Source organism: Alosa pseudoharengus, unplaced genomic scaffold (assembly GCF_046254945.1).
Source record: "Alosa pseudoharengus isolate Yale_2024_CS ecotype anadromous, Long Island Sound unplaced genomic scaffold, YU_APseudo_1.1 YU_APseudo_1.1_scf_11, whole genome shotgun sequence".
Taxonomy (NCBI): Eukaryota; Metazoa; Chordata; class Actinopteri; order Clupeiformes; family Clupeidae; genus Alosa; species Alosa pseudoharengus.
Window position 1 is genome coordinate 34,808,403 of NW_027468576.1, and position 24,850 is coordinate 34,833,252.

The 24,850-nt window shown below is 43.4% G+C and overlaps 1 protein-coding gene across 1 annotated transcript; it reads left to right on the forward strand.

The window, feature by feature from the left end:
• The first annotated feature begins 18,638 nt into the window (after positions 1 to 18,638).
• On the forward strand, positions 18,639 to 24,565 carry hyi (hydroxypyruvate isomerase). Its single transcript, XM_076279008.1, has 8 exons — positions 18,639 to 19,067; positions 19,508 to 19,619; positions 19,987 to 20,101; positions 20,864 to 20,942; positions 21,078 to 21,127; positions 22,295 to 22,364; positions 23,077 to 23,211; positions 23,904 to 24,565. Exons 1-8 carry the CDS (start codon positions 18,869 to 18,871, stop codon positions 23,957 to 23,959), a joined length of 816 nt encoding a protein of 271 aa, XP_076135123.1. The 5' UTR covers positions 18,639 to 18,868; the 3' UTR covers positions 23,960 to 24,565.
• The last annotated feature ends 285 nt before the right edge of the window (positions 24,566 to 24,850 follow it).

Genomic DNA, 24,850 nt, shown 5'->3' on the forward strand with positions numbered 1-24,850 from the left:
CCTCCCAGGGAATACAAGCCTGTCTGGTATTCCTGTCCAGGTATGGAAGCCTAAGTGCAGGTTCCACCCTTGAGTGTCTGAGGAGCGACAGACAGGTGTGAGGGGCATTCTGGGTAATTTGCGGACGCGCGGCATGCTGTGAGGATTAATTGCACAGCATGGGAAGGATGGGGGATTGCAGGCCCCCAAGCACCACGCTGGCACACAGCTTCGCCTGCCATGGCAACATGCCCACCATTCACAAATATGCCCACATCCAACTGTGCTCCGGCCCACTGTGTGTGTGTGTGAATGTGTGTGTGTGAGAGAGAGAGAGTGTGTGTGTGAGTGAGTGTGAGTGTGAGTGTGAGTGTGTGTGTGAGAGAGAGTGTGTGTGAATGTGTGTGTGTGTGTGTGTGAGAGAGTGTGTGTGTGTGTGTGAATGTGTGTGTGTGTGTGTGTGTGTGTGTGTGTAGGTATATGTATCTTTCTATGTATATGTGTGTTAATCTCTCTGTAATGCACTCTGTAGAGGTGTTCCATTGACGATGTTTATAATCCCTCAGCTCACAGTACAGCCTACAGCCAGCTGCAGTCAACAGAGCAGCGAATGCCTCTCCATACACAACTACACACACACACACACACACACACACACACACTAATGACTGAACATTTCAAAAGGTCCACTGATCTTACCAAAGCTTGCGTCATTCCTTTTGCAAATGGCAATTGTAATTGTTTTAAACAAATCACTATTGAACAGCAGGTATTATTTGCCACCCAACTCTTGACGTGAAATCAATGGGCAAAGTGGCCCATTGATTCCACAAACAGCACAGAATGGTACCAAATGGCCCAAGAGCAATCAGTGCCTGGAATTACATTTGTACACATGGCCATCATTCTGTCATATTGTGGTATGTGTGTGTGTGTGTGTGTGTGTGTGTGTGTGTGTGTGTGTGTGTGTGTGTGTGTGTGTGTGTGTGTATGTGTGTGTGTGTGTGTGTGTGTCTGTGTGTCTGTGTGTGTGTTTGTGTTTGTGCTTGTGTGTGCACATGCATTACTTGTGTGTGTTTAGGTGTGTGTGTATGTGTGTTGCACATGCAGGAAGAACCGTAATGGTCAGAGAGCCAACAACCTGAAATGATATCTTGGGCAGTTGCATGAGGACAAATGACACCATCTCAGCCTCTTCCACGAAAAAAACTCTGACTCTAATTCCATGAAGAGGGGAAGGGGCGTCTGCTGCAAGCTACTATCTTGCTTAATGCTGAAGTGGATAATGGAAGCCAAAAGTAGTGTTGTCTCCCGGAATGGGCGATCTGGGCAATCTCTCCTGACGGAGCACCCTTTGTTGTGGGGAAATGCAATGCCAATTACCTCCACTTTACACCAACAAGGGCTAAGCTGCGATGGCGTGCGGATGAATGAGGATTCTTCCAAGCCTTACTCAGGAGGAGGCAACACAGTGACTACACCAAAACTTACACCAGTGGATTGGGCCGAACCGTGAACAACTGCAGCCAATCAACACGTTGCTGCAGGGACCCAATATCAACAACATTTTGTAGCACTACACACTAAACTTGTTTAGTTGATATTTCATTTAAGTTAATTGTGTGTGTGTGTGTGTGTGTGTGTGTGTGTGTGTGTGTGTGTGTGTGTGTGTGTGTGTGTGTGTGTGTGTGTGTGTGTGTGTGAAGGAAAGGGGGCCAGAGAAGGCTACCGAGTCTACAGACAGAAGGCACCAGGCATCGGCTGGCGTTCACAAGTCGCTACAGGCAAGACCCTTGGCACCTGACACGGGGGAAAATGAGCAGCAACAGAAAACCCGCGCCCACAACCGTCAAAGCCAAGCCCCCACCTGCCCATCCAGATGTTTGTGTGTGTGTAGGACAGAGAGAGAGAGAGAGCAGGTGAGGTGGGAACATCTGGCTCCTCACAGAGGGGACTGGCTGCTGGGGACAAATCACTTCTCTGCAGCCTGAGGGCCCACTGCAAAGGGGACTTAGAGAACCCGTCCCTCTGAGCTGGCAACGCATTCGCTTTGTATCTGCAACCCCCTCCTCCACCTTCACCACCACCGTTTCCACCTCCTCCACCAACTATGCTGCCTTGGAGAAAAACAAAGATAAGGGAGACAGAGGCAGAGCAGTCTCTGAGTGGAGAGAGAGAGAGAGAGAGTGTGTGAGAGAGAGACAGACAGAGAGAGAAAGAAAGAAAGAAAAAAAAGGAGTGTGCATTTGTAAATGCTGAATTTCAATAAGAAGAAATGGAGATTGTCAGACGAGCGATCTTGATAGTTTTTTGACTGCTCCTGGGCAGACTCTGAATTTATGCAGCAAGAGAAAAACACAAAGCATCTGCCAGAGGCAGGAGGCCACTCTAACGATCTGCGTTATGAAAAAAAAAAACTCCACTGATGTTTGCTATGGCAGTCACGTTACTATGACTGATGTTCAACAACCGACATCAAGCAGATATAGAAATCACACATTATGAAAACTTAACCATGTCCTTGAGTTTCCTTAGTTCAAGATGCATTTGAGTCACATAGAATTTAAATAATTGTCAATACTGTGCCATCAAAATGTCTTCAGGCTTAAACTTTAAAATGCCCCACTAAGAACACTAATCCCATATGAAGACAGCCCTATCATTTCTACATTTAAATAATATACATAAAAATACACCCGGTAGTGTCTTGAAAAGGCCTCTACTATACCGCACTATCTGTTGCACGTGGTACAGGTGTTCCTAGGCTTGGGAATCGGTTCCAGGTATCGGTTAGGAACCGGTTCCAAACGTTCCGATCCATCGGAATCCACACGTTACCGATTCCACTAACGATTCCCATACAAAGCTTTGTTTTAGAAATGTTTACTTTTTTAGAAATTTTAAAGCATTCAACTTCTGTATTGATATTGCACACTTGATATTCATTCTCTAAAATCACTTTAAATTAGACATTCAAAGCCAACAACTCTCAAAGCCATCCTATAAGTGTTCAGCAAATGGTACAGGAATCGATATGGGAATCGATAAGGAATCGCATCGATGAGCAGACTCGACAATGGCATCGATATCGATAATTTCTTAACGATGCCCATCCCTAGGTGTTCCTCCCTGTGAGTACTAGTGTACTGACCTGCCTCATTAAGCAAGGTGCTGCCGAGTCGACTCTGAGACCCTAAGTTAGATTCCCATCAAGCATACATGGAGGAGCAGGCACAACTCACTGTCCATCGAACACTGGACCATGGATTTGACTGAGAAAAAAGAAAGAAAGCACACACACACACACATTCAACACACTGGTGCTGGAGCAAAAAAAAAAGACTTGATCTGAAAACAACAGCAAGCACATTCTTTGTATACTTTCAGATCAAGTCTTTTTACTGTCTGCAAAGTTGATTTACCGGTAATTCACACAATTGTGTACTATTTTACACAATTTTACCACCAAACTATGAGTTTGATTCCCATGAAGCATACATCATGAGAATATGAATAATTACTGTTTAACTGTCATTTTGAATAAAAAAGAACCCGCTGAACAGTCACATGTATCCCACATGCAGTAAATGTGGGATTATTCTAGCTCTCAGATTCTGTTCTCTGCTTGGTCTTTCCCCCGCAGATTGATTTTTCATTTATGGTAATATGCTCCTCTTGAGAACCCCAGCAGGAGGAATAGGAGAGCAGCTGACCATGGCTGATGTATACAGTATGGTATCTGTACTAGGGTAAATACGGTAGCAGTATTGGCCACTCTCGCACAGAGCATATCTGATTCAGAAATCAAGTACAAAGTAAACAGCACTTGCTCTGGCTCCGTGTGCAATTATTCTTGCACAAATACTACAGCCGCGACGTGGGCCAGATGTGGCCGTAACAGACAGATCTGAGCCTGATCAGCTCGGGAGTCGGCCTCCATCTTAGCTGGCTCTTTTTTTTTTCTTTTTTCTGTGGTGCACATCTGTGAAAATGAGGAATGTAATGAGACACACACACACAACGGAGTGAAATCCTGGGGGCAAAGCAATATCTGTAAAAAAAATGGAGGGCTTTATCGCTACGACAACACAGAGCACTAATCCGCTGGGTTGGCAAAAACAAAGCACAAAGCTCTAGGAAGAATTAAAGCGCCATCAAGAACACAAATGAATGCACTTGAAAGTGTCCCCAAAAAAGCTGATGTTCTTGTGATTTCAGACGCCTGTGTGCTGTAGAGTTTGGAACCATTCTGTGCAGCTTCCTCCTTGAGAAAAGGGGACAAAAAGAAGCAGTGGAACATAAGGCAAAAGGGGTTCGGAGCCAGTCACATGGGGTAAAGAATGAATGAGATTTAAAAAATAAAGCTTTTTATATATATAAAGCCCTTCTTTCTGTTTTGTTACCTTCTGAAGATTCAGCCAAGCAAGGATAACCATAGAGTTATTTTAAGGTGAAAAGCATTTAAAACTTTTTCTAATTTATTTAACAATGATGCAGTTCATCTGAGAACATGCACAATCACATCAAAATGCAGGCACAACAGTTATTATTGTCTATTTAAGGCTTGTTTTCTGTAAACACAAAGCCCCTACCCCATCTCTCTTTGTAAACACATAAGTATGTGCCCGATATTCAGTTTGAATGGTATCCATTCATATTATCTAAGTATCCTTGTGTGGCCATCAAAAAAAGTGTTTGCTTAATGGGGCATTTAACAATTCTGGACCACACACAGAGACTTCAGTGTGACCTCTTAATGACCCCTGTCACCTCCCGCACTTCCCTCTCCCAGGCAATTCAGCATTTATGGCGTGGTGTCTCTAGCACAGGTGGAGTGACAGGATGAGCCTCCCAAAGGTTCAATTAAGAGACACATAACATGGATTCAATTAAAAAGAATCCCAGTTCCAGAACAACTCCCCTATTAACTACTTGCATATTAAAGAGACAGTACTCAGCTGCATTTTCCTATATAACAAGTATGGCTTTGTAACCTGAAGGAAATAAGCACAGAACAGAAAATGACAGAGAGAGATAGATAGATAGATAGATAGATAGATAGAGATAGAGATAGAGATAGATAGATAGATAGATAGAGATAGATAGATAGATAGATAGATAGATAGATAGATAGATAGGTAGACAGACAGATATACTAGGTAGGTAGGTTTGTGTCCTCTGTATCTTTCAGAGTGAGAACTTTGCATCTGTCCTGTTTGGCCCTGTAGTGGCATGCAGGGCAGATGCAAACATCCCCGTGTTGGCGGGGGGGGGGGGGGGGGCAACCTGGGGGGGTCGATTAGGGCAGCGCAGTGGCAGTGCTCTACACGCTTTGTTTCATGTGCCTCTCAGGATGGATGGGATGCCTCTCATGATGAACCCATTGGAAAACACAGCAGGGCTGTTTTTATTCCCGTGGTCTAGGCATGCTCCCCCATGGGTCTGTCATGCTGTCAGCTCAACACACACACACACACACACACACACACACTCACACACTCACTCACTCACTCACTCTCGTCTACCAGCACCCGCCCAACTATACCCCAGCACACACGCACACGTTAACACGCTGCTCCTCGTCCAATCAGAGGGAGCCGATCTGAGCGCGTGCGATGCGTCTCTGGAGTGTTACATTTACGACTCTGGGCACGGACAGAGGCAAGGAAGTGACAGCTATCCAAAATATCCGTGTGAGCGTCTCCCGGCCGCGTGCTGGGAGTCACTGTTACGGGGGTAGTAAAGCTCACCAGTCATGAATTCTCATCTTTCAGGTGTAGATGAGGAGAAGCCTGGGAGGGGGGGGGGGGGGGCCTTTTTCATTTTCCAACGTTTTCCTCTCATGCTTTATGAATGATTGATAAGCAGATGTTAACCTTTAAATAGCAAAACTGCAAATACATGCTGGAAATGAAATGGTTTGTATTCACTAGAAGATATGGGCCACAAATAATACTATTTGTTGCCCAGTAATCATTATGCAACATCTCTCTTCACTATTATAAAACAGAAATGCTGTTTCTCTCTCCAGGGGATGGCATATGCATAGAAATCTGTTCTGCTCTTCATCTGCATCTTCTCACAAAACAACTGCCCCTGTAGAGCATTACAGTTTTTCTCAGTCACTTTGGTGCACTTCCCGAATCCTCATTAACGTTTGCACAACTGTAAGTGCATTTTGCAAAACAATTTGAGCAAACTGCACCACATAGTGGGTTACCTGCAAAAGCATGTACACTGTAACTTGCTCAAAATGCTTAGATTATGTCTCAAAAACAAATATTTATGCCAATCAACAGTCAGTGCCATCAGAATAAAAAGTAAAAAAAGCTAAAGTGTTTAGCCATATTGTCAATATAACAGCTTACTTTGTAAGCATTTTCTCATGGAAGTTCAGCTGTTCTTTCTAAAAAAAAAGTGCAATAAAAATGGCTAAATTATATGAGATAGATTACGTATGTCAACTGATTCAACACTTTTGCATACCGTATAATGACTCAAGCAATTAACTAATGCCTAAATGTTTTTTTTTTATTTTTTTAGTACTATTCAAACCAGAACCTGTATAATGCATTTTGACCAACATGACATAAGCAATTGATAATGTAAAAAACAGCAGACAATTGCACACAAGCAATTGCATAGTTTAAAAGCATTTACTGTCTGTTTGAAGTAATTAGAAATTGTTTTTATAATGTACACAAGTGACTAGATGATGTGGAGGTTGAACTAGTTGTTTTGATTTCAATTTTTCAAATTTCAATTCTGATCACAGAAATGCACCAAAAGGAAGGAACAGAGAAAAACTGTAATATGTGCAATGTAGAGCTATTTCAGAACCGACTTCCACCAACTTCGGAGGATTCCAGAAGGAGGGAGAGCCCTTAGAAACTCAACTTATGGAACAGCAGTGAGAAGGACCAACAAACAAAACAGCTTTGTAAAACATCATGGAAACTCTATCGGTTCTGCTATGAGCACACGGCGAAGAACACTACGAGGTTAAAGATCGCTCTATTTGTGCAGGATCTGCAGAGTGAAGGCAAAATCCCCAGGAGTGTGACAAATTCATTTGCTGCTTCAGCATGTCAGAGAACGCAGAGATAAGCAGCAGATGAAGACATTTCACAAAAGACACATCCGTACAACCTCAAATCAACCCCACGTCACACACACACACATACTCACACACACACACACACACACAGAGAAACACAAAAAAGGCTGTCACGAAATCAACGCAACGTGTCATGGCGGATAAAAGCAGACAGGAATAAAAACGTATCAAAGAGGTGTCCCTTTCAATCACACCATCCCACTGTTCAAAAAACAACAACAAAACAACAAGAGGATGCCTTTGTGCTTTTCAGCCAATCATTAAATCATTAAATCATTAAAGGCAATCTGTTGGCCCTGAGTGGCTTCCTGACAGTTGCGGCTATGCTCGACGCTGGAGAATCAGATGTGATGCGCATCGCTGGTGAAAATCCGGCAGGGGCAGTGGTGTCGTGCGGGCCATCATTACCTCCTCATAAGTGCGTGCCTGTGTCTGTGTGCATGTGTGAGAAAGTGTGTGTGTATGTGTGTGTGTGTCGCTGGAATACTGATTCGAAGTGACCTGGGTGGGATGCGCCTGATGGACAGCGGTGGCTGTTTCATTTGTGATTTCCCAGCCTCTCAGGTGACCCCTGCTAGAGGCAAAGGGAAGAGGTCCTGTAAGCCGTCTGCTCAATCTGCTCTGCCCCCCCCACCTCCCCCCCGCTCTCACACACACTCAGAGGGGGCAGAGGATGGGAGAGTGAGGCAACGTTTGTTCACACACGACATCAAGGTACACACACAGAGTCAGAAACAAAGCCCCTCACTCACACGCATGTAGCCTACAGTAATTGTTTTCTCTCCCTCCCTCTCTCTCTCTCTTCGGAGCACTCAAAAAGCCAAAACCAATCCGCGCTCTTTTTTTTCCCCCCTTCCCACGACTGGAGAGACATTAAAAATGGACGACTTTAATTATTTTTTCCAGCGCTATCTGGCAGAGGCGTCAAGCAGCGGCGCGTTTTCAACCCCGGCTGCAGGTTGGCGTGTAAGTGACAGAGCCCTGTGACACCGCTATTATCAGCTGCCTCAGGGGGAAAGCCATGCTAGCATTAGCATACATTACAATAACTGCATGCCTGTCCCCTCAAAGATAATGAAGTCAGGAGCCAGAGATCGGCCGCTTGTAAAGGTGGGCCTGCAACTCCAGATGAGACACCACCTTATATGCCTGACATATAAAGCCACCTACCTTTTTTCCAACTTCCTGCTCCATATATATATATTTGTTTTGATCGGAAGATAGCCTAACATACTTCAGAGGAATATTTTTTTCTTTAAATGTCTGGCTCTGGGAGAGTAGTGTTGCTGGTTGCATCTCAAATTGGAGCAGACATATGAAAAGGAAAGAGGGCAAAACGCTTTTAATCGTGAAGGTTAAACTGGGCGCATTCTTCAGTGCAGTACAGAAAACAGATACAGATGCACCTCTTGAGGATAACCCAGTTTTGATCCACTTCTATCTGCGCTCTGGAGTCGCCGGATGATCAAGACCGATAACAGGACAGTCGTCTTAATCAAATGCATCAAACCTGGCAGGACGTTTAAGAGTTCAGGATCTCGGCACTGGAGGAACATCAAGTGGTGAAATGGATGATGACATTCTCAATTCTCCATTCAAGATGGGATGATGTTGAAGAAAGAGGAGCGCTCGCACATTATAGTGTGATTTCACCAGCCATGACAGACTTCTGTCTATTCAATGCCTTCCTAGTACTCATTAAAGGAAGCCGAGAGCGGAAGAAGGGACAAAAGTTGATCATAACAGCTGTGTGAATGGGATGGTTATGACACTCTGGAAGAGTCGCTAAATCTATTCTTTGACACTCCGAAGATGACGAGCTACTGCAACCGCATGCTGCAAACGTTAAATTTTCATCAGGCCTTTCATGAAGAATTCCCCTGCATCACTTATGTCAGGGGGTAATTGTGTGTGAGTGTGTGTGTGTCTCTCTCTCGCTCTCTATGTGTTGAGAGCGAAGAAGGCAAAGCATCAATAATTGACTTTTCAGCAGTCACCATTACATGCAGAGTGATAAAAAATGCATGGCTGAGATTGTTGGCGAACATGAGGAACAGGATGTAATAGAGGACCCACTACCCCCGGCGCTGACACAACATTTCCATTTGAAGTACAATGACCGAGGACTTAACACTAAAAAGTTCCTCCGATCAGCTGATGATAAAGCAGGTTCATAATGTTCGGAAACAGAGGCTATGCTATAAATGGATCATTTATGCACCACTCTGTGCTTGCTGTAGATTGCATTGAAAGACTGGCTTTATTAGACTGTCTTTGAATTTGAGAAATAGGCATTTTGAGACTACCTTGACTATGTTGAGAATAGCCCCTTGAATGGATCTGGGTCTAATCTGATCTGCAGACTGACATTAGTATTGGGCTGTGTCTACACTATTGAATCCGAAACACTTTTCTTAAGTTTGTGCCTCTCATCTACACTACTCTGGTGCTTTTGAGCTCCTGAAATGGAATGACTTGCTGTTGGTCCCATTTTCATTGGAAAAATCTGGCTTTGCATTCTAATACGTACTATGACGTAGAGACCCATGTTCCCTTCCTGACTGAATCTTATCAGCCTTATCCATGTTTCCTTCCCTGATTTGCTGTACAGCATAGCATGGATTGTAGCCTTTTGTATTTATTTATCTGTATTTATTTATCATTCTGAATATTTTTTACTTTCTCACCTTGCAAAAAAAAACAGGTAGACTCTTGGTCTGAGCTGACATGAATCTCTATCAGCTAGACCAAACCTGAAGACGAGGTGACTACAACCTTGGGAACACCAAAGAGTCTTTCCTGAAAAACATTAAGCTGTTTGTCCGTGAAAAGACATGAGTGGAAATCTTCAGAGCTATACAAAGCCAACAAAGCAAACAAGCCAGCCAACCTCTTAATGTTGTCTTCAACCGGGTAGGTTCTGCTCCGCAGTTTCTAACATCTAATGGTTGAGATCATGTGATTCATGCCCTCTTTATGTCTTTATTTGCTGTGTGCATGGCTGAATTGCTTAGTATGTGTTTCCCCTTCAGGAGCCGCAAAACAGTATTAAATCAAGATGATAAAGATGATTCATTTAAGCAATGACCTCTGAAGAAAAGCAATCCGGGTGTAGAGGAGGGTGCTCCGACTCCAAGACAATCAAGGACTGGTCACAACACTGCGTAAGGCGCCGGCGCCTCCGTTACTGGCCCGGGTGATGGTGACATTTGCCATGTATCAAATATGGCCCCCTGATCTGTTCCCCTACCCCTGCAAAGCGAATCCATTTCCTCTCAAGATTAATTTCATTGTTGCCGCGGATATTATTATTCACCTATTCCACGCACTCTGCTGCAGCTGGGGTTGCGCGCTCCTGTTTATAATTCCGGTTAGGTTGCCGGGGTTGTTAGGAGGCCTGCGAACGCACAGCGGAGCTCCGGAGTAATAAGATACAAGGCATTTGGACGTCTAGCCGGCACCCAAAACATCATTTTAAAGGCAGCTTATTATGGCTACACAATGCACCGTTGGGTACGGGAGCAGTGCAGTTCATCGGGTAATAATGAATTTGAAATACAGATCGGGGTAACTCAGCACAGTGTGCAGCATACTGGAGACTGCTGCCCTGAGCACAGGTGTGATACCATTATTCAAGCTGATTAAGAGCAGGTCTAAACTAATTCCCAAAAAGGTACAAAGGTAATTTGATCCACAATTTAAAAAAAAAAAATCAATTGAATCCCAGGCATGCATGACCGAAATACTCACTCTCACAAGAAACCTGTAGGGATTCACCCCATGTGCATACCAGAATTATGCATCATTATTAAGTAGTATGACCTCAATTTGTCATTGACACTTTGTACAGTAAGTAAATCTACTGTGTGCCACAACTGCACCTCGTGATTCCATAACAAGGCTGATGATTCACCTCATGGGTAAATATACAAACGTTTGATGGATTAGTGAATATGTTAATTACCAACATGGCACATTATTACAGTATGTATGTACTGTAGCTATGGAGCCCATTCTCTCTTTTTCCCTCTTCCCACCCTCCCTCTCTCTCTCTCTCTCTCTCCCTCTCTGCTTCTTTTCTCTCTCCTTGCTTCTCATCCTTGCCTTATCTAAACTTGTTCCTCCCCTGCAGTGACGGTGTAAACATCTGTCACTGTTTCAGGGATCCGTGATTTAAAAAAAAAAAAAAACACTTTCGCCTGAAGAATGAATCAATAAATGCAGAGGTTTCATTTCTGTCACACACACACACACACACAGACACACAGACAGACAGACACACACACGCCCAAAGCAGGCTTGTTAGTGTTCAGATGAGAGAGAGAGAGAGAGAGAGAGAGAGAGAGAGAGAGAGAGAGAGAGGGGCCTGTGTTGGCCTCTTTTTTCAATTTCCTGCTCCAGTGCCCTCCCCCCTGGCAGTGCTAGTCCTCTCCTCTGGAGGGGCCATCGCTGCCGGGTCTGCTCCCCCCATCCTCCTAATCCTCCACTTCTCCTTCTCCCTTTCTCCTTCTCACCCTCCTCTTCTCCTTCTCCTCCTAATCCTCCTCTTCGCGTACTCCCCTTCTCCCTCTCCTTCTCGCCTTCTCTGCTGCCGCCAACAAACGCTGCCGATGTTTGATGCCATTCAAACTCCCTCTCTCTTCCCCTCTCTCAGTCAGCCCCGACCCCAAACCTGCCACCGTTTTCATCCCTGTCCCTCACAATCACTCATGCTAAATGGCCATAAACTTCCTGCGTGGGATTTAAACGAGGTGCTGCGGCCGGCCGGAGTTGCGACAGGGTTGACTGACACGTCGTCACCAGATTAAAGATGGCTTCGCTGAGTGATAGCCATTCTGTGTGTCGTGTCTTTAAACACCGCTGACAGCTTTTCTTTTGTCGGGAAGTGCCCCCCCCTCACCCTCAACCGAGCAGTTGTCTCTTCTCCCTGAGCGATATGTGGCAGGTTGGTCCACACGCCCGCAGAGGCAGCTTTCGCACACCAAGCTTTGAGCAGACGTTCGTTTCAGATCATTAACGGGGAGCCTGGGTGTCTTGGCTTTGACGGCCCGGGGTTGCATCAGATCATGTGGCGAGTCGAGCGCACGCACGCGCGCGCGCCTCGACTAAAGGTCTAAGCGTCGCCGACTGGCTGCCCCTCATCCCGTCCCCGGCTTCCCTCCCCACTGATGTCTAAGGGGACAGGCCAGGCAAGCCCAGGCATTGCCCGAGATTACATCAGGAGCCTCTTCATGTAAAACAGGACCCACAGAAGTCAGCAAACAGACAGCGCAGAAGCAGACGCAGACGGAGCCGAAGCCGTACGCGCTCCGTGGTTGGCGCTCCAGAGATGGCACGGGTGTCAACAGTGTGCGCACAGCACCCATCCCCCGTGTCGCTGACACATGTTTTGGGACTGTGACACTCCCTGTTGCCTGAGCACCATGGCAGCGCTGGGTATTGGCGACATTGTGCAAATCCACAAAACACAGAGCGCAATGTGCAGAAGAGGGAACTGCACCCCTCCAGGGCCTCCAACGCAACTTTGAGTGACAGTGGGAGGAAAATCGCCTAAGGCAATACGTGTTCAAGCACTGGAACTACCTGTTTAAATACTCTACTATGGCACTCCAGTCCTCAGTATACTGTGAATCTAATGCCCTGAAAACTAGACCTTACAGATCATTGCTTTATATTTTTGCTTTTTAATGGTATGTGTATCAAAAGGGATCCAGATCAGATTAGTCCATCTGGTCCTTTGGCATTGACGAAACCCGCCACAAAGCAACTAAGAAATTCCACAAGTCGCCTACATGACTGGAAAGGAATGTACAGATGTACCAGTCAATCACTCTATCTTTTATTGCATTGTTCATTTATCATTTTAGAAATACATTTTCCATTTCAAATATTTGAACTTTGCCATTAATTCAGATAGTGGTGAATGGAGAGATGTGAGATATCAAAGCCTGCTTCACTGAGCTTAGCCACATTTCATATGTGCATATCTTCTGCTGAGCTTCTGGCCTGCAGAGCTTTTGAATTGCTTGGCTATTTTTTTCCGACTCAGACAAGAGCAAGTACAGTAATTTAAGGACATACTGTACAGTATGCCTGTAGACCTTACCATGAATTTTCAATTTCATGTCAATCATGTTAACATTAACCTTAACATTAACCTTCAGCAGACAAAAGAATAGCTTTGTCCTAAAAAAAAATCCCTGTTACTACATACTGTACCTGCTTATGTCTATTCAACTGTTTAAGACTTAAATCGACGTATTGAACATTCATTTAATAAACATGTATTTCATTTGTGAAACATTTTCAGCAAACTGGCCAGACCCCATATTCAACAGCTATTCCATCTATGAATGAGCAGCACAGTGGACAGAGCAGCAAAATAACAAGCTCGTCACACCGAGTGCAAAGACACAGAGCAGAAAGATCAGCCTGCGACACATCTGTGGCTGTCTGGCAGCAAATTGAATCCCCAGCCAAAAAAAGGCACCTATCCAAAGACGGCATGTGGCGCCACTTGAATAAACTGTAGCACCACGGCACCGTCGATCGCAGAGCTCACTCCAGGCGAGCAGACAGATGCAATAAGAGGCTTCTTCTATCACCTCCGCCGAGTAACTCCACTCTCCCATCACAAACCATTTGCATAGACAATGAGATCACACTCACGGCTCACACTCGGAGAGACAGAAAACAATTTGCTTTAGTTGAGGGAATCATGCCCAGTACCCAACTAGTTGACGGGGTAGTAGAGTTGGCACAAATTTGACGTGAGTAAACACACTTTCACCACTGCAAATTGAAAGAAGATCCATTTAAGGGGAGTGGGGGAATTTATTAAAATATCAAGGGCTGCTTTTAGAGGAGTCAACATAAAAAAATAAAATCACTCAAATGTCCTTGTGAAAGTCTGTAAAGCCATATTAAAATGTCACTTCTTTCCTGAGATTTAATTAGATCTCCTGTATTGATGATAAGCTATTTCTAGGGATTTATTATCAAATGATTCAAACAGTAGGTCTACAAAGCAACTTGTCCTTGAAGCACCCATTTGGATCTTTGCCAGAGCTGAACGGCATCCATAGCAGAGTCAGGTGCATGCCTTCAGAAAGCATCACCCAACTGCCTCTACCATCACCCAACTTTCTCTATAAAATTGCAGGTAAATAAAAGTAGCACCTATAATATGTAAGGAATGTCAGTTAATATAATGTTGTTGAGAGTTGATAAAGTATTATTATTGATTAACTATTATGATAAATAATGACACAGAAATTAAGCCTCTATAAGATCTGAGACTGGGCCTTTCAGATGTGAGATAAAAGTGAGAATTACAAAGATGTTTGGTTTGAAATCCCTGACTCACATTAGCATTGTCAGTAAGTCTTGCATTTGCCAAGGGAGAGGAGAGGATTCTAGGCTAGCCTACTGAGATGGTTTAGGTGATATCAAGGACAAACAACTACTGTTTGGGGACCAGTTGTTTACCTCACGCCTATGGCTGCACTTGAAGTCCACTCAAAGCTCCCCCCACTGGCTCCATCACAGGTAATGGCTGAACGTGTCCAAGCCCATGTTGGACTTCTGCACTTCCTGTGTGGAGAGAGATGTTTCAGAAGATTCTTCATGAAAGGGCATCATCTCTATCATCACCAGAGGCACTCCCCACAGTTTTACTGATTGGCAGTCCAACAGATCTGGTCTAACAAGCGTCACACAGTTCACACAGTAAAAATGATTTAGGCCTGTTTCCATTTTTAGGGACAGAAAATAGATTCATAGAAGCATCTGTCTTAAGGTAATGTTCTGTATTTCAGTTTGTTAGATTGCCTTGCCAAACAATGTGATGCTTACATTTTTTTTCACTGCCTCAAGAAACCACCCATTCAGTTTAAAGGAAATGTGTAGCCTGACGCTCCTTGGTGCCACGTTGCCATCTTGCCTTTCATAAACCAGACCCCCTCAATTAAATCAACACATTGAAATTTGCTTGCGGCTGAGGGGGTTTGATCATGCATGCTGGCATTGAGTCGGGATCCGCGGCAGACTCATCGTGCTTTATACAGCCAGGCTCCGTCCTCTCTGGACCTGGAGCCTGCCCTCAGGCGTATCATTCGGCTCCTGCAGTAGGGCTCAGACCCAGCCCCGCGATATATCATCAATTTGAGACCTTCTAACCACAGTCCCCAAATGGATTTTATAATGAAGTTTTGTACACTGTAGTGTGGAATGGTTAAGTGATGGCCAATCAGTGCAGATAGCAAAGGTATAAGGTATAAGCTAGGAATAGGTTATACTTTGAAAGGATTTTTTAGGGGTGCCCAATTTATAAATGCCATTTATAAATTCAGTAAAACTGGATTTATAGATTGTGAGAAGGTATTTTTGAGCTTTTATATCTTCCAGACTGGACTTTTGTGATGCACTATACACAGGGATAAGTCAAGCATCACTTGGTCCAAATGGTCCAAAATATGACCATAATTAATCTTACAATGTTATTTTCTGTTTTTAAGTCTGATAATGCAGTCAGTATTTCTAATCTTTTGATCCCTTACATCTATCAAGGACATTAAGGTCCTGCAAGGTCTAGTTCAACTAAAAAAAGGTCAAGCAGTATTGGTTTGACTTTATGTTAGACTTGCAGCCTGCTTGGACAAATATTTTTTATACACTGGTTTTCCCTGGTTTTAACTTGTCCAGTCTGGGGTTAGGCTTTTATTTGTGTTTATGGTCAAGTTTTTTGTTTTTGATTGTTTTTGTGGTTGTAATTATGAATCATTGCATGATTTTTATAGGCGATTTATAAAGCATTACTTGGTATGTTACCTCATTATTTGACTAGTTTGGTTTCCGTTAGATCTTGCAATCTGCACACTTGTTCACAGAATGTCCCTCATGTTATTAGAACAGAATTAGAAAAAAAAGCTTTTGAATTTTATGTTGCCACAAAATGGAATGATTTACAAAATACGCTGAAACTGGAAACTTTGATTTCCTTGGAATGTTTTAAAAACCTTATTCCCGGTGTTGTATATAAAGTATATATACTCTTGATCGGTCTCTGCATTTATCCCAATCGGTGAATTAGTGAAACACACTCAGCACACAGTGAACACACAGTGAGGTGAAGAACACACTAGTCCCGGCGCAGTGAGCTGCCTGCTACAACAGCAGCGCTCAGGGAGCATTGAGGGGTTAGGTGCCTTGCTCAAGGGCACTTGAGTCGTTCCTACTGGTCGGGGTTCGAACCGGCAACCCTCCGGTTACAAGCCCGAATCGCTAACCAGTAGGCCAAGGCTGCCCCAGTCATACTGCAGACTGTATGTATGTATGATTGTTCGTTTATATTGTTGTTGTATATTGTGTAGCCTAAGTAACCAGGGCGTCATTGGAAAAGAGAGCTTGCTCTCAATCCTTATTCTTCTGGATTTGAGTGCGGCATTTGACACCATTGATCATAGCATCCTAATTCACCACCTTGCGAAGTGGGTGGGTCTCTCTGATAATGCTCTAAACTGGTTTCAAACCTACATTACTGGCAGAGATTTTTATATCAGTCTAGGAGATCATGTATCTGAAAAACATGACTTGCCTTTTGGTGTGGCCCAGGGGAGCTGCCTTGGTCCCCTGCTATTTTCCCTATATATGCTTCCATTGGGAAACGTCATAAGTCAGCATAATGTAAACTTTCACAGCTACGCAGATGATACCCAATTGTATATTTCTTTGGAGCCAACTAACCCAGATGGCCTTTGCTCCCTCACTGCATGCCTAACCTCCATTAATCAGTGGATGAGCAACATTTTTTTGAAACTAAATGATGACAAAACAGAGGTACTTTTGGTTGGACCAAAACTAAAGCGAGATATTGTTCTTAGTAATCTGGGGAACTTGGCGCACCAGGTCAAACCAAAAGTAACAAGCCTCGGTGTCATCTTAGATGCAGAGTTAAGTTTTAAGCCCCATATCAGTAAAGTTACTCAGCCTATTAGACAGCCTATTTCCACTTGAGAAACATTGCCAAAGTGCGGCCCTTTTTAACTCAACAAGATGCAGAAAAACTAATTCACGCCTTTATCACTAGCAGGTTAGACTACTGCAATGCACTTTTCACTGGTCTTCCCAAAAAACATCTAGACATTGCCACTCATACAGAACTCTGCGGCTAGACTTTTAACTAAGACTAAGAAGAGCGAACACATCACCCCTCTGTTGGCTGAACTGCACTGGCTCCCTATTTCCTATAGAATTGATTTTAATGTTATGTTAATTACTTACAAAGCTCTGAATGGCACAGCACCTTCATATATCTCTGAGCTTTTAATATCTTATCAACCACAAAGGAAACTTAGATCATCCAATTCTAATCTTTTAATCATACCCAAAGTGCTCCACAAACAAAGTGGAGAAGCTGCTTTTATCCATTATGCCCCCAAACTATGGAACACCCTGCCTCTGTACATCAAGCAGGCGAGTTTTTAAAAGATCTGAAAACATACCTGTACAGGAAAGCTTTTAGTTAACTCATCTTATCCTGTAGACTACTTTTTCAGATTATTCTACATCTGCTGCTATTGGAGGGCGCAGCCAGCCAGAAGCAGATGGGCTCCCCCTATTAAGTCAGGTTCTGCTCAAGGTTTCTTCCTGGAATATGGGAGTTTTTCCTTGCCACAGTTTCCATATGGCGTGCTTGTGGGGGGTAAAAGGGTTAAGGCTGCCAGTCTTATGACATGTCATTTTCTATATTTTTGATATGTTGCTGAGTGGATCATAAACGGCCCCAGCAATGAAGAAAAGTGATTGATAATGACTGTTATTGTGTTACATGCTTCAAAAATTAAAGCACTTTGAGCTGCATTCTGTGTATGAAAGGTGCTATACAAATAAAGCTTATTATTATTATTATTAACTGACCCTCCCACAAGAAAATAAAGGTGAAGAAGAACATATACCTTTATTATTTTCTCTTTTCATTTATTAATTTGTCTCTTACATTGTAGGCTATATCATATTATTATATTATACTACGCACAATACATAAGTGTAGCCTTATTCATCATAGCCTAATCATATTTATAAGTAGACTGGTAGGCATATTAACACCAAATGCTAAATTTTGTCAGGATACAATAAGGCATGCATTAAAAGAAGAATGTGTCAACTAAAACAAAATAAAGTCTAATTGACATTATTGTTTTATTATTGCTATTATTGCTTTCCCCCCCTAATTTTCATTGTTTATTTCATTAGGCTATTGATTGAATTGGAATTGTTTATTATTGCTATTCTCCTTATAGTCTGACCAACATTTTAATTTGTTCCCTGTTAAATTCAAAGTACTATATTGTTTTGTATTTGTATGTCGCTTTGGACAAAAGCGTATCCATAACCATATCCATAATTGTGTTTTTAAACATTAAACAGAACAATGTGTTTTTTGTCTATATTCTAATGTAGCAATCAAGTTGGCTATCAACGTAGTCTGATTTTGTCCCCGTTTCTAGTCGGGACGATTGGACTACAGCACACATGTCATGTGTGCACCAGCCTACGTTTCGATGACATACGGCAGTCATCGGTTATAAAAGGTGGGATCAGTGCGCAAATCATTTTCTTGACTCGCAATAACTATCCGTGCAGTTATATGATCAGTCAATTTAGTTAGTTAAACATTTACTCTAAAACAACTGCTGCTGCTCGTTTATTTACTCCTGACTGACTGTCCGCACTACAGAGTTGTTCGTTGTCGCCTGGACAAGAGCAGTCACAATGGCCGCGTTAAAATTCTGCGCAAATATCTCCTGGTTGTTTACGGAGTTGCCAGAATTTACTCAAAGGTTGCAGGCGGCTGCGTCCGCTGGCTTTCGTGCTGTTGAAGCTGCTTGGTTGTATGACTGCGACATTGCAAAGCTTGTTGAGGCAAAGAAACAAACAGGTCTTGAGGTTGTGCTGCTGAATACTCCTCCGGGTAAGACAAAATCCCAAAACTTAATGCCCCGTCGTGTTTAAGCCATAGTCTACCATTACACTAGTGGAGTTATTATAGGCTACTTCACTACTGTGAAGGTTCACCGTATCTGCCACTGTTAACATTCGATTTGGTTATAGTTTTCCCACAATTATTATACGTAAGACGTCATATGTTTTTTTAATCGAGTAGCCATGTTAATTATTTCTAGGTTTGTTAAAGTTTAATTAAACCCCTGTAGCCAAAGGTCCATTCCTGCCTTTGTTGTAAGTACCATTACAGTATAGCTGGATAGTCAATTTCCCTTGTGGTGCTTGCACCTTGACCCAAACAGCAAGTGTACATACCAATGAGAATGTTACATATGTCTGAAATGAGCCAGAAAATAGCTGTTCAAACAGCCCCCATGAAGAGGCATTCTTTTTGTTGTACTCGTGAAGGGGACATGAAGGGCGGTGACCTTGGTCTGGGGGCCATGCCGGGCAGAGAGCAGGAGTTCAGAAAGGGCCTGCAGCTGGCTGTGCAGTTTGCCAAAGCACTGGACTGCAAGAGGTACATAACTCACTCACCATGTGCCTGTGACCGCATTAACACAGAGAGCAGAGGTTAGACCATATAATTACAGAGACCAGAGGGTGCACTACATACTGACCACCACATGTATGCATCATTATGACAATTAAAACAGTTAATGAGAATTTAACATGGACATCTTTTAAATAAAGTATGGTTTTATTAGGTTGTATGCTCCTTATAGCACCTCTCCTTCACTTGAAATCATTCATGCTGTTATGAGACACATTGCACTGCTTTGTGGTAGTGTCAGCAAAAACAAGTCTTATAGCCTTAGTCTGCAGTGGGTGTTCAGAGCATCAGTGTGTGCAGGTTCCCCACTGTAAACATATTTCTGCTTCGCCAGGATCCACTTGATGGCAGGGAGGGTACCTGTGGGGGCGGACCGCTCGACTGTTGCCATGGAGATGGAGACCACCTTTGTCCAGAACCTGAAACACGCTGCAGATGTCCTCTCAAAGGTGACCCTCCTCACTCGCTTGCTCGCTCCGCTGATGGCACAGAGCCAGAAAGGATGCTCAAGTGTTGATCAGGACACCCCACCAATTTTTTTCCATCACTCAACTTTCAGCAGATCACACACACACACACTTCTTCTCCATATTTTAAAACCTGAGCCTCTCGCGTCTGTGTACATACTGAGTTTGTGTACAGACTGAGACAGGGTGTAAATAATCCATAATCCATTTGAGCTTTGGGCTTTCACCCCTTTAGTTCTGAACTTAATAACATATATTGTGTCAGCTGCAGTATGTGATTCTGCCAGAGTAACACCTTGGGTGAAAACAACTGATTTACCATTTATTTAAACCTCCATATGACCTCTTGCATCAGTGCATAGATATAATTTAATTGGTAGACAGGTAGGAGGAGTAGGACAGTTCAAGTTAGCCAAGTGACCCAAAGGCAGTCGGAATGACTAGATGTTTTCTCAGTGCATTAATGTAGTCTAAATGATGGCCATCATGATGGAGGAAGAATTTCACTAAAACATTATTCACAATACTGTTTCAAGATAGTACAGTATAATCATAGCATAATCATATCATACTGTATCTCTTAGAGTATACTTTAGTTCTTACTGTAGTATAATAAAGCATATTTTAGTTCTTGATCTAGAATTTGAACTGATCTACAATTTAGTTCCCACTCTAGTATAATAGAATATAGTTCTTCACAGAAGGTTAATGGTGCATTACGTAAACTTGCTTCTCTGCCAACAGGAAGGAATTCTGGGCCTGATTGAGCCTATCAACACCAGGATAACCGACCCACTGTATTTTCTGAACTCTCCACATCAGGGTAAGAATGCACTGATTGCAGATATTGCCTAAGGCTGGACCTGAGTATCTTAGCGGAGCGTTTGCTTTTTCAGTGCCAAGTATTCCCTTGCTTTGTACACGCTGTCCGTGTGTTTTTATTTTATTTTTTTTATAGCGGCTGATATTCTGCAAAAAGTCGGCCACTCCAGCATTAAACTGCAGATGGTAAGTGTGTTGCACTCCATGTAAAGCAATTAAGAAAACTACATTTAGGGCTTCACACACACACTGAGCGTGGAATAGAGGGAGACGGAGAACAACAGAACTGAATTGCACAGTGTACTTTTTACATCCGTGCTTTTAGTGATTGCACAGTGTACTTTTTACATCCATGCTTTTAGTGATTGCACAGTGTACTTTTTACATCCATGCTTTTAGTGATTGTTGTGAAAAGCTTTGCTCCAGAGAAAGGTGATAACGTCCCTCTTTGAGTGCATGCCATTATTTATTACTCATGTCAGTCAACTGTAATAAGGACATTTTATGTAAAGTGGGCCCATAAATAGCTTCCTTGAGGCATAGTAACAGATATGACAAGTGTGGAACTCAGCATTTATCTCTGTAAAGGTATCTTGTATCAGCTAAACGCTCTCTCAGGAAACTTTGCTTTGGATACCCCCCCCCCCCCCCCCCCACACACATACATACTGTACTTTAACAGCGGTTCCAGTGCAGTCGTTAACGGATAAGGATGTTGATGCTATTTTTGTCCTTTGTAATTCCCTTTATTCTGTTAGCTCTCTTCCTTTCTTCCTTCCTTCCTTCCTTCCTTCCTTACACACACACACACACACACACACACACACACACACACACACACACACACACACACACACACACACACACACACACACACACACACACACACACACACACACACACACACACACACACACACACACACACACACACACACACACACACACACACACACACACACACACACACACACACACACACACACACACACACAGTGGAAAGGCAGACACAATAAAAGCGAAAAGCGAGTTGCTGACAGAGCAGCAGAGTCCATTAGCTGTCCTGCAGCTCATGGGTTTGTTGACAGGCGTCAGGGGCAAGGTGGCGGAGCCGGAGCGGCGTTTCTGTGAATGGCCGCTCAGAGCATCTTTGAGCTGTCACCCGGCACATAAAAGCCAGCAGCTGCAGTGAAGTATGATTAAACACAGTCCAGAGCATCGCAGCAAGGCTGAGTCGAGGCAGCAGCAGAGGGACGTGGGATGGGAAGTGCTTCTTTAAATCACCACAGAATTCTGCTGTGGAATCAGTCTCTGCTGACAGGAGCCATTTTGTTTTCCACCCTGCAAAACACAGGATGTCTACCACTGGCAAATAATGGATGGAAACTTGACACAGAACATCCGGAAGTATTTCCCCCTCATAGGCAAGTGTGTGTATGTGTGTATACAAGAAAATATTACATATTTTATTTTTTATACAAGTCCAGATACATGGGTATTGTGTGGAATATCATAAAGCCTCCTATTATATCACCAGCAGGTCCTGACTAATGAAAAACAGCAGTTCTCACACCCACAGGATGAGAAATTTTTAAGCGTTGTATCAGCAGCATTTAATTATTAGCATACTTCCAGTGAGTTGTGCTCCTTCTAATGCCTTATTTCAATAAACATAAACACCTCTTCAGATGAAGGGAAAACACAGGGCGTGAGGTCAATCTGAAGATGTCAAAAGAGATGAGATGTTTCATTTAGTTTAAATGTATTTTGGGAGCAGTTCCACTGACTGGTCAGTACAGTCCAATGTTCTTTTTCTTTAACAAGCAGCTATCAGTCAGCACTCACAGCAGCTACAGCATCCCCCCCCCCCCCCCATCACCCTAGTCTGGCAGAGGACCTCTCTGAAAGGATATCAATAATCTCCATCCTGAGCCCTCAGAAGAGTGGCTGTGGCCACACATATATCAAGAAATGGTCTGTGTTGACATTGCTGAAAGCCTCTAAAAGCCTGTGCATCAAACCCTCCTCTCTAGTCTTATGTGTGTGCGAGTCCATGAGTGCGTCCTATCCATTACCGATAGATAGCTGCCGAAGAGGGTGAGTGACAGGCCGTCTGTACTGCCGCCCGTGCCACAGGTCACGTCCAGATCGCCCAGGTGCCGGGTCGGCATGAGCCAGACAGTGCCGGAGAGCTGAACTTCCCCTACCTCTTCAGCCTGCTGGAGGAGCTGGGCTACCAGGGATACGTCGGCTGTGAATACAAACCAGCGGGTAAGTGCACCACCACTACACCATCCCACTTCAACCCAGTGGAACCTTCGGCAGGGATTCATTTCCGTCTGTCTTAACCAGGGCTTCTCCATCCTTGCCCGCTCCCCACCATCCTGTACCTCCACCTCACCCCCACCCCCCTGCTTGCGTTTCCATCTCTCCAACGTGCTCACGTACCTGGCTGAGCACTCAGGAGTTCGTAGCACCTCTGGTCAGCTGAATAAAGCAGATTCAGACGATCAGGAGTCTTCTAATTACACAAAAGGTGTGTCAGGTGCTTAGAGAGCCAGGGGAGGTGGATGACAGTCAGAGCAGGGTGTGGGAGTTGATGGATTAAGAACTTCTGTAAGTAGCTGTTTTTAGGTACAGGCACAGCAGAGGGTTTTTTTTCCCTCTGTATCTCTCTGAAGTGAGATTTCTATTTGCATGATTTTACCTCGGAAATCCGAGAGAGGAATGAGAAGAGGCGAAGGCGCTTATTACAGCCTAAAAGTCTCTGTTGCTAGAACAGCTCCCCTAAAACTATTAATGATATAACAATGAAAGCAATTTATTTAAACAAAAGTAGGTCATTTCATTTTATGGTATGCTGTGCAATGCTCTGTGTTTCCCGTAGGGATTTCATGAGTTCAAGGTTGTTAATGCATTTGAAAAAAAAGAAAACTCTAAACGGCTCCTGTTTGTGTTTTTAGGCTCCACGGTGGATGGTTTGAAGTGGGCTCAGGATTACTGGAGTTGTCACAAGTGAAGTGCCGACAGCCAAATAAGCATGCAGGAGGTGGACTTGTGGGACAGACTTCAACTGTGGGAATCTTTTTAAGATGTATGACATCACTTGAAACACAATGAAGGACGAAGGACACCATTCAGTGATGGTTGCAACCCGTTTGGCTGTTCATTAGAATGGTACCTCCGGGGCAGTCAGGCATGTCATTCAGACGGTATAAAAAAAGGATTGTATCTGACTGATTCAGGATTATCCTATTTTATCCTATTTGACATCTTTTGTTTAATCATTATTTGGCCAGATGACCAACAATGCACTGGACACCCCATTCCAATTAGAACATTTAGCAATGGACAAGCAAGTCAACCAACTACAAAATATTGACCGCTGTTGCATGTATTAGCGAAATGTTTTAACATTCCTTTTAAAATCTGGTCAAATAAAAAAAGAACTCTGTGTGTAGTGGTGGTTTGAACTGATGGTTGTAGTATTCCTTTGTCTCCTGTCTCCTCCACAAGACTCAATGTATACATTAAGCTGATTGATGTATATGCATGTTGGCCAAAAACCTGTGAAGTTCAGATGCTTTCCAACAAGTTTAAGTTCTGTTGCCAAGCACCATTAGAATGGAATAGAATTTGGCAGCAAAATTCTTCTGCTTAATTTCCTTCCAGTGATGGAGTCTGCTCCCGCACCACATTACATTTTAATGAACAGCCTTTTAGAGCTTTAGTACTGCATACGGTTTGTGTTGCGACCATTTATTTACTGTGAGAAAAATGTCCTCGTCATAAACTGACCATTTGGTTTTTATTTTTGTTTGCAGTGAATAGTTACAAATCCATTTGTAAGTACATAATTTACATTTACAGCAGTTCACCTCGATTCTAACACTGCCTCAAAATACTACTG

Bases quoted from the DNA above. Each gene is read 5' to 3' on its own strand.
- hyi (XM_076279008.1), top strand. From the start codon at position 18,869: ATGGCCGCGTTAAAATTCTGCGCAAATATCTCCTGGTTGTTTACGGAG. The intron at 19,620-19,986 runs GTACATAACTCA...CTGCTTCGCCAG, and splicing joins AAAGCACTGGACTGCAAGAG to GATCCACTTGATGGCAGGGA. The intron at 20,943-21,077 runs GTAAGAATGCAC...TTTTTTTTATAG, and splicing joins TCTGAACTCTCCACATCAGG to CGGCTGATATTCTGCAAAAA.